General features: G+C 47.0%; 1 protein-coding gene across 5 annotated transcripts in view; it reads right to left on the reverse strand.

Moving 5' to 3' along the window:
* Positions 1-10,802, reverse strand: part of meis2a (Meis homeobox 2a) — a gene marked incomplete at both ends in the record, with an annotated part of 97,281 nt that extends 86,479 nt beyond the window's left edge. For 2 of the 5 annotated variants that reach the window (XM_084451443.1, XM_084451444.1), the window contains 5 exons: positions 7,666-7,815; positions 8,377-8,427; positions 9,074-9,124; positions 9,523-9,664; positions 10,023-10,249. In XM_084451443.1, the coding sequence (XP_084307569.1) occupies positions 7,666-7,815; positions 8,377-8,427; positions 9,074-9,124; positions 9,523-9,664; positions 10,023-10,228 (600 nt within the window). Of the gene's footprint in view, positions 1-7,665; positions 7,816-8,376; positions 8,428-9,073; positions 9,125-9,522; positions 9,665-10,022; positions 10,256-10,790 lie in introns of those variants that run through there. The other 3 variants (XM_084451442.1, XM_084451441.1, XM_084451445.1) reach the window with 3 other exon arrangements.
* Positions 10,803-11,006: the final 204 nt, after the last annotated feature.

An 11,006-nucleotide genomic window follows, 5' to 3' on the forward strand; every position in this document is an offset into this window, starting at 1 on the left:
CACACATACACACACACACACACACACACACACGCGCAAACACACACTACGCAAGTGAGTCTATCCCAATTTAACTTGTCACCTGAACATGATGACAAAATGTTGGCCGTCGTTGTCTGGGCCTGGGGAGAAGCAGCCCCTTGAAAGGATCCCAAACTAAACAAACAGAGGCCTTCAGCAGGGCTGCCCACAAACCTCAACCCACTTCTCAGAGCGCTCCCTCTAACGCACACAAACACACATGCATGTCTATGAAACGGAGGGAGAAAAGTACACGCCGCAAAATATTCCAAGAGAGACAGTTTCACCGTCCTGCCCTGAGTTCAGCACTGTTCCCCATGAACCCGGGCCTCAGCCCCAGACAGACAGACAGACAGACAGACAGACAGGCAGACAGACAGACAGACAGGCAGACAGACAGACAGACAGACAGACGGTCGGCCTGCCCCAGTTAGGGTGAGCCGTTCTGGGGGAGGCAGGGGAGGGAGGAGGCGCCTCTCCTGGGCACCCTGGTCCGTCCTCTCTGCCTGCTAGGGGAGGCCTGCGTGCCTGCGAGCTGGACCATTTTATCTCCTGGGTTCTGGACCATTTTATCTCCTGGGTTCTGCACCATTTTTTCTCCTGGGTTCTGGACCATTTTATCTCCTGGGTTCTTGACCCGTTTATCTCCTGGGTTCTGGACCATTTTATCTCCTGGGTTCTTGACCCGTTTATCTCCTGGGTTCCGCCCCGTGGAGGGAAGCTGTTTTTCTCCCAACAGCTTGGAGCAGAAGGTAGAGGACACACAGGCCCCTCAGCCCTCTGCTTCCCTAACCCTAACCCTAACCCTGACCCTAGGATCCCTATCGCTAGCCCCTCTCATCGTCAGCAGCTCCCCGGACGTCAGTCAGGTAGAGAGCTGGGGATGAGACCAAGCGGAGGGGTAGAACAGCCGGAGCGCTTAGCCCCGCCGCAGGCCCGGCCCGTCAGACGGAGGGGTGGAGGGAAGCGTCCCTGTTTCTAGAGGGGCGGGGGACTCCAACCCACCCCCTCCCTCTCCGCCTGGAGAGAGCCCGGCTCGCCCGCCCGGGGTTCACCGCGGCCCCGGGCGGATCAACGCACGCACATCGCTGACGTGAGAATCGCAACAACCGCCCTGCCTATAGTGCTCCCACCATGTCTCACACAAGCCATGTCGTTAAACAGGGAGGAGGGAATGTTGACGGAGAGAGAGAGAGAGAGAGAGAGAGAGAGAGAAAGGGGGAAAGAGAAACTGCCAGAGTGTATAATGTATTTAGGCAGAGCTGGGCTGTCTCTCTCTCTCTCTCTCTCTCTCTCTCTCTCTGGTGCTCTCAGAATGGGCTGTTGTTGTTCTAAGGGGAGAAAATGACTGGGTTCTGCTTCCTGACACTGAAACACCCACTGGCGGTCGAGACGGGCCTGAAAAACGCCGGGGGCCCCCGTCTCCGCCCGCCAGCCCGGGTCCGGCCCAGGTCCGGCCCAGGTCCGGCCCCGACCCGGGGAGCTGCGTCTAATGCAGCGTCTGAATCGATAGGACTTAATCCAGCTATCATCGCAGGGGTAATGTGTCATTTTTAATGGCTCCGCCACTAAATTAATTTCAGAGACACCTCAGCTAATGGTGTTAAAGGGAGAGATATTTTTGCAATGATTTGCAACGCTGAGAGGCGGAGGGAGAGGTGCTTAGACTCAACGCAGCCCCGGGGGGGGACTGAGCCAAGAGGCCAAAACACAACCACAGAGCTAGACTAAGGGGACACACACACAAACAGAGCTAGACTGAGGGGACACACACACACACACACACACAGGTTTTCATATCTGAGGAACACCTTGGGTAGAACATGACGGTGGGGTTCACTCTCCACGGAGGCAACAGCCGTCCCGTCCCCCGTGATCCATTCACACTCTGAGCTAGGAGGGCCGATCAGACACCGAGGATAGCAGCATCCACACACACACACACACATACACACACACATACATATACGGTACATGGATGTACACACACACATACACACGGATGTATACACGCACATACATGGATGTACACGCACACGAACACACACATATACATGGATGTACTGTACACACACACACACACACACACACGTAGTGTACTTATTTTGTTATCCCTTGAGTCCATTAAATTCCAAACAAAAATTCACCCAAACGGGTCTTCTTTAATCCCAACCCAGAGTCCTCAAACGGGGGAGGCAAGAAAAAGAAGAGAAGAAAGCCGAGCGGTTGGTAGCGACCGACCATGTGACTATTCCCTGAAGCAGGGCGTAATGAGGAGTCAAACATGCTTCACTACATGCTCTCCTCTAATTGTGCTTAAGAGCCGTGTTACCAGGAGGTGGAGAAGAAGACAGCCAGCAAACACACACAGGAGCCGCACAATAGGCCGCCATGGAAAATCAGAGAGACGCGGAGCGCCCGTCTCTCTCCCGGGGCAGAGCGCCCGTCTCTCTCCCAGGGGCAGAGCGCCCGTCTCTCTCCCGGGGCCGTCTCTCTCTGTGTGCCGGGGTGAGCTGACAATGCGAGTTGTAATTCAAATAAAAGCAGGAGACAATATGGGGGAGGGCTCTGTAGCACGGCAGGGTTAGGAAGAGCTGCAGGGGCCACGGGAGAACAACCCTCCTCTCTCTCCTCTCTCTCTCTCTCTCTTCTCTCTGTCCTCTCTCTCTCTCTCCTCTCTTCTCTCTCGTCTCATCTCTTCTCCCCTCCATGTCTCATTCACACACACACACACACACACTCACACCTGCCCTGCCCATCAACGCACAATCTCGCTCGCAACATCCCTTGGAATATCGAATAAAACCGATTTAGCGCCATCATTGAATTTTGTTCAAATTCCCCAGGAACACGGAGAGGGGGTGGGGGGGCTGTGGAGGGGGGGGGGTGCAGGGAGAGGATTTAGTGTGTGGAGGGCTACGATGCCGAGCGGTGTGCAGTGCTGTAGGTACACGGGGAGACTGTGCTGAACACGTCCCATACTGCTGACACACCAGAAAACACCGAGGCTCATAAATCACACCGTGGCCTGACATTTCAAGACGCATCTTGCCACGGTGCACAAGCAAGTTGAAAACTCCTCGCACATTTTTGCTGAATTTAACAAGTAATTATAGAGATGTTCTGAAAAAAAAGAAGAAAAAATAGATGTAAAGTGAAGCCGCTCCTCTATTAAACAACGGGGTATTTTACAACACCCACAATTATACTCCCAAAATAGAATAGACTCGTTCATTAAGCGTCTAATAATTCACCCCGGTGTGTTTTGGGAGACGCGAGGGGCTGAGTGACTGTGTATACAGTTGGGAATTCTCTTCAGGGCAAAATAAGTCTCGTTCATTGCGCTGAATGGCACATTACAAGTGCAATCACTCTATCAGGAGCCACAGATAAAAAGCTGATTCCACCCCTGCAGGTCTGGCTGATTTATGGGTCTGACTCACACACACACAAGAACACAATTCCAAAAATCAGATAGCCTAATTCATCAGATTACGTAATCAAACTGACACCTGAAGTCAGAGCAGAGCACATTTGCAAACTAGGAAATCGGGAAATAACTATTCAAAATAAGGTGTCGCAAACCTTTAAAACAGGACAACGGTCACCGATGTGTAAGCCATACAAAACTGCATTAGTGCAAACTAGACTCAACATATTTTATAGTTCAGTAACACTGAGTTCAACCGAGTAGACTGAAGCAGCTTCCCAGCATGGAGCTGGGAGAGAAAGTGAAGGTGCAACAAGTGAGTCTAGGCCCTCTCTCTCCCTCCCTCCCTCTCTCTCCCTCCCTCTCTCTCTCTCCCTCCCTCCCTCCCTCTCTTTCCCTCCCTCTCTCTCTCTCCCCCTCTCTCTCTCTCTTTATCCGTGGTGATTAGGCATGCCTGGCAGCGGGGTCCAGTGTCTGAACATTAATCAAACAGGAAAGGCAGGGCCCGACGTCCCACCACCAACAACACTCTGGAGCAGTCCGCTACACTATTCTGATCGGGGAAAACGGTAACTCTGTGAGACATGGGTGCATTTCCAGCACATCAGAACACCTCCAGAAACGGAGATATTCCCCGGTTCAGTTGTGTAGAGAGCAGGGCGTTCGAGCACAGGGACACTGAGCAGTTCTGCAGCGAGCAACTGGGTTCATACAGAGACACGAAGACCACGCGATATTCCATAACCCCTCCCTCAGCAGGGAGGAGATATGCAGCGGATTTACGGTCTGATTCTGTTGTTCTGCATCTGATCAATGGTGTACTGTGGCCGGGGGCTTGACTAGCGAATCAAATGTAAACAGAAGGGTTTTCACTATGGCTCTGCTAAGCCAAGATAACCTACACATAACCTCTGAGAGAACTACAACTACCATCAGCCCAGAGCAATCGCAAGGAAACCCAGGGTGCCAAAAAAAAACAAAAAAAAACTCAAATCCCACGATCCCTAACAATCAAAGACTGTGCTGTAAGTCATAAAGGTTTCTACAGTGTGCACATGTGTTATGGTATGAATGCTGCCTCTGCTAATGTGTACAGCCTGATTGAAAAAGCTGCACAATGGTGCGAGGAAGGCACAAAGGCACATTCATTAGAACAGATAATATTCAGCAACCATTAATTCTATTCGCATTCCTAATTGGGTGTAGCCGAGAGAAGACTGAAATTTAATTTCATTAATTAAAAGACAAGTGAGCAGAGCGTCGACTAGCAACACCACACTGCAAAGATTGTTTGTACTGATGGAGACAGCCCCTCGTTTACACCTCTCCTGTACCGTAACATGATTAATAACCTTATTTAATTTGTATTGTATTCATTTTATTTTATTTTATTATTTATTTTGGGGGGTGAGGTGAGGGGGAAGTTGTCTATGTCACAGGAGACCTAGTAGTGTCACCAAGGCCTTGTCCTCCAGGGACGTCACACCAGCCTATCATCACAGTGTGAATAGAACTGGACGTATTAGGGTCCGGCTTCCTCCAGCAGGTAGAGGAGGGAGAGACGTGAGGGAAGGACAGGGGGGGGACGGAGGGGGACGGAGGGGGGGGACCCCGAGCGGAGCGCTGTCTCCTTGGTAGAGCAGAGCCTCATCATCTCCAGCAAGCCCAACTTTCACCAAATGAGATGTAGCCCAAGGCTATATATTAAAAATGCATATCAAAGCAAAGAAAAATGGACGTGAGAGATTCTAACTAAATAAATTAGCATATCTAACTATCAAATTGCCTTCCACTCTCCAACTAGAAGAGAGGATAGAAATGAATAATAAAACATAGACAAAATAAATAATAAAACAAATAAAACTAAAAGTATAGCACAGCCTGGTTGCCATCCAACAGGGTTGATACAAGCGGAGCCTTGCAGACACTTTTATTCTTCTGTCTTGAGTCTATATGCTCTAAACATTGGCCCTCTATTCAATTAATATGAAACTACTCAAAACAACACAGTCAGATAAGCGAGCTGAGGAACCAGCCCGTCCACTACCAGGGCTGCACTCCCCCATAATGCACTTGAACACACACTTGGTGGAGCACTGAACGTAACACATGATTATCCTCCCTTCAATAGTGTTTGAATCCCACTGTGCATTCAATATTACCGACCAAAAAGCATGCTCACAAATCCTATTCAAATGAACGGAACTGAATAATAGCCTACCACACACGGTGTGCCATATTAAAACATACATGTATAATATACGTTTAAAAAATTGTAACAACGGCGGTTTAATGTATAGGTTATCTCATATGATTCTAGCATTTGCATGAAGATAATCAGCATTTGCATGAAGATAATCAGTCAGTCAGTGCGCGGCCTGTCTCAGAGTCTGCAGGGTAAACAGGGCAGCCAACGCGCAGGCAACACGCTCCCTTTGTTAACGCTGAGCCCAGCAATTAGGTGTAGTAAAATGTTCATTGCTGCCACAAGAAAGAAATAAATCGCTCCCAACTAAAATACCTAATGAAGTGGTCAGTCTAAACGACCCCCCGGATAAATGGCTTGTCATGCACCTTTCACTTTGTTTATTGCTGCCTCCTGAATTTTCTTTATTGACACTGGCATACTTTATTTTCTAATTATCTAAATAATATTTCTCACAAGTGGCCAGGTGACAATGCCACGGGTCTAAACATTGCGAGGGGAACAGTGGAAATTGGCTACAGTATTAACCATCTGCCGTGAAACTGAACAGGCTAGTTTATCTAATCTCTTCAGTATAAACAACAGCATGGCTCATTTCTACACTCAGCCTGCTCTGGAGACGGGCGATACAATATTGAGAATCCAGCCGCTTGCCCGGCTCCGCCTGCACTGACATGTCAATGTTGGTTGTAGCCTACTTTAATTCACCTAGTGCGTTTTGCACTTTGAACAACTCCGAAGATGCGGTGGATATTCAGAGGGGATCCGCCGCTATTAGGCCAGTAGCCAGAGCCAGCAGATGCGGCGCAGCGACTTTGCATAACACTTAAATCTGCTTTCATTCCTAATAGGCTTGCGGGCCCGTGCGGCTCAGATATTAAACACCCTGTCGCTATAGTCGCTCAACAATTCCAGCTTTGTAGCTCGATACCTTTTCAGTAACCCCGCAGATACCAACACAGTAAGGTAGCTCACTAACCCGTTTCACAGCTAACGTTTACAACACGGAAAAGGCACCTTTAATCCACTGGATCGATCATCAAATTTAAAGGCACTGTAGTTCAGGTGGGTATAATTGAATTCAGTATTATGGAGCCTGTGGGCCATAAAATAGGGGCGGAGAGGAGAAAGCCACTGCAGAGCAAACCACAGGTCGATCAATACTAAACAATTAAACACATTAACATCAACAGCAAGTAACGTCATGACACCGCCTATAGCCATCATAGGCATAGGCCTACTATGAACTTGACATTGATGGTCGCCTGTAAGAAACAGCTGTAGCACTTTCTCCATCTCTGCAGCAAACCGATGCACTCCTACTACAGCGAATACAAAAATAACGGTATTTTCTTTTTCAATATTTACCCATAAATACGAGTGCTGCTAAGGGGCCTATAGCTACTCTGTTGCAATGTAGTTTGAACCAGTGCAACACAATCTAGTGAGGTTTTCAGTGGCCAACTATCCACGGTGCGCGGCGGCCATGTCCAAAGCCATGTAACCCCATACACACACGCACACACACACACATACGCACACACACACACATACGCGTGCACACACACACACACACACACACACACACACACACGGGCGCGCATTACGCACACATGCATGCCCCTAATCAAAAGACTAAAACAACAACTTTCTCCGTTGCATTACAACCAGCTTTTGACCTCAAAATATCGATTGCCAAATTCTACTTGCAGCAGAGGCTTACATACAATAAGCTGCTGACACCGAGGTCAGGCACTGTGCGGAGACATTAGCCTACAATTGACGTCATGTGAAATATCAAACAAATGATGCATAAGTAGCCTCGGCTCAACTTATGACATGGCCTGTCTTCTTTTCCAACATCCAAAACGAAGCACAGCAGAAAATCCAAGCCAAACATATCACCAAAAACTGCACATACGCACGCACAACACCCACTACGACGCTCACAGAGAAATAACTCTCTCATAAAAACTATTGTTAAGACACGGAAGCCATTGTTACTTACGTGATCGGCTAGGTTGGTCGAGGATCCTGAAAGCTCCTCGTGGTCTGACTTTGAGCTCCCGTCCCGTTCGTCAATAACTAGATCTATTGGCATTTTCCCTTTCAGGCAACTGATGTAGCGGTGGCAAAAATTATCGCAGAGCTCGTGGACCTAGAAGGAGAAATAAAATGTATTTTTTTCAGGATGGGGAAACAAAGCAGTCAGTCCAAGAATAACTAGCCTTCAATTACGGGGCATTATCGGCCAAGGCGAGGAAACAATAGTGGAATTGTTGCGGCGCTTATTATTCTCCTGAGACTGGAGCAACAAGTTGAACGGCAAAAAATAAACCGCCTGCTCTCAGCCAACGACAAGTCGAAACTAAGCCTCTGGACCATAAAAATGCAAGTGCAATGGTTGTCAATACATTCTTAAAAGTAGCGTTTTATAGACTAGCCTACTGATGATTGCATTTGTTGACTAAACTTTCATCAAGGTTTGCTACTTTAGCCTACTTGAATTAAACATTGATAGCCTATGTGATCAATTAGCATTTAGGCTACAAATGAATAACTGACATAATGTTGCATGTTTGACAATATTAGTAGGCCTACCAAATCCGTGCAATCAGACATAAGCCAAAACACTTTAGGCGTAGCCTGCATTATAACGGCATGTAGCCTGAATAACAACAGAAAATACGTGGGCCTAATATCCAAACGTTTAGCCTACCTTTTCTAATTCCAAAAGGTGAAACCGTAATACTTGTATGGCTTGTATCATCTGAAAAGAGAAATAAAGTGGATGACAATTAACTTTACGTTATACAATTGTGAAAGTATAAAAGTGAGCATTAGACCTTTGCATCAGCCTATTTTCACAGACGTGGGCCCATATTCAAATAGTAAGTTACTATTGCAGTAACAACCTGTGATCTCATGCAAAACAAGCTTAGGCTATTTAATTATTGCATTTGGTAGTGGTGAGCATTTTTGCACGGGCTATTTTACATGTGGATGTAGGTACATGGGTACATCCAGCAATTGAATTAGACACGTTTGGTCACACGGGTCAATTGTGGGCTACAGAGACTCAAATATGACAGCGGCAAATGTGGCCACATTTGTTCAATGAGTGACCAGGAAGCAGTGGGCTGAGTTCACCCGCCGAGGAGTCCCAGAGCTCAGCCTAATCAGAGGCTTCCCTCCCGGCCTCCTCACAGCGAGTGTAATACGGTGCCACTCGAGACCCCTCGCAGCCCTTGCTCACTTCAAGAAGCCCGTCTAAACGTCAGTGTTGTGCTTTTTGCATCAGATCTCCACATAGCCTATTTACTAAGCGACGCCCAGAACAGAAAAGCAGATTAGAGTCCAAAAAGCAAGCTTAGTACTAACACCCAACAGGGGAACAGAGCGGCAACAACGCTTACCAAATTGTCCAACTCTGGATTTGATGAAAATAAAGGTTTTTCTGCTCGGACCTAGAACAACACAACGCATGAAGTTAGCCTACAGGTTTATTTAAACATCAGTAACTGAATATGCTCACTAATTCCTCCTAATAATGTTGTTGACTATGAAATTATAATATTGTATGACATAAAACAGTACTACACCAAGTTACATTAATGTGGATTTGTCATTGTAGGCTACGCGTTGTAAATTATCATTGTATTACTAATGAAACTGCGTACCTTACAATTGCGTTATATAGCCTATACGCTATAGCCTCTTTTCAAATGCAAAACTTTAATTGTAGCCTTAGTGTCAGAAGTTGCAGTAAAAATAGGCTACTGTGGTATGAATCAACACGCTGATATGTGTGTCATAACGTCTGGAAAAACTAAAGTATGTTTTTAGAAAATATATTTCAAGTGACCTGTTTGGCAAAGACTGCGATGTCCTCGTTGAAGGAGTCTGAGGAGCAGACATCCCCGCCTGCAACCCCGGGCTCTCTCGGAGTGCACGTCGCCAGCTCGCACTTCTCAAACACCAGGGCGAGCAGCGGGAATAATGGATGACTGCAAGAGGGGAAACAGACCCTGAGTACGAGTCGCCACCTCGGCGTAGCACCGAGAAACGGTGTCCTGAAGTTAGGCTATACTACCGCTGAAAGCGTGTTTGGGTTTGTGTCAGTTCTTTAGAATGGTTTGTTATGTTCACATTAATTGGTAAAATGTGAAAATAGGAAATTAAATCGTCTAATGTTTTGACAATGGCCCTTTCAGAGAAGTGAATTAAACGCTGAAATTGTGAAATTATAATTATTAATTGTTTGAAACGTCTCGGTATGGAGAGGTTAAATTGTGAAACAAGCTAAACGTTTTAATTCAAAGCTCCACCGAAACCCCAATAGATGAATAATAACAGTCCACCTACCCATAAATTTGATCTTTATCCCTCTTTAAAACATCGTTGACAGCGGAGCCCATGCTTGTGGGCATAACGTTAGGATGGGGTGCGTGTGCACCGTAGTGCTGGCTCGCGTGGAGCGGCGGTCCATGGTTCAAGTGATGGACTTGGGGCAGCGGCCGCGGAGCGTGCGGGTCTCCGTACATAGACGCCGGGACTCCCACCCCGTCCATCCCGCCGTAGTGGGCCAGCTCATCGTACTGGAAATAAAACAAGAGAAAGTCAGAGAGTGGAAAGTCACTTTTGGCGTAAAAGTGGCCAAAATGTACAAAGTAGCCAAACACTCTATTTCACTCATAATGGACAAAGTAGCAGAAGTGATCCTACTACCAAGTTTACTACACCAGCGTGAAAACGAGCGCAGGCTGAATCGGAATGCCATTCCTGTTGCAATGAATAAAAAACAAGGGATTCACTACTACTACCAAGTGAATGCAATGATAAGCTTTGTAATTACCAAAAACATGCTAAACTTCTGTGTCCGCGAAGGAGGGTTACTTTGGTAAAACACCGAACTACTTAATAGTCCCTTTAAAACTGCTGAATGTCGCGGAGACCGTCGGTTAAGCAGGGGCTGTCACTTGGCTCGAAGAGTATAGGTACTGCAAAAATGTCAAATAAAACGGCTTAGATATGAAAACTTTGTACATTAGCCGCCACCGACAAGAGGGTAGTGATACGGAGGCCGTCCTATAGTGGATTTGTATAGGTAAGTGTTGGAGATTTAAAACCTACCCTTTGCGCCATCAGGCTGCGCTCCAATAAACTCTTGGATGTGTCGTATATTTAATATCCCAGTCCGTTTAGAAAGTGATTTAGAGGTAAGATTCCTTTTTCAACCAACTTTGCGAATTCTCCTATTCTCCAATGTGGCTGAGAGGAAGCAGGAGCATCAGGAGGAGTTTTGCAATTTTTCTTGTTTTCCTTTCTCCAAATAAGAAAAAAATTTCA

Source organism: Borostomias antarcticus (assembly GCF_949987555.1).
Source record: "Borostomias antarcticus genome assembly, chromosome: 16".
NCBI lineage: Eukaryota > Metazoa > Chordata > Actinopteri > Stomiiformes > Stomiidae > Borostomias > Borostomias antarcticus.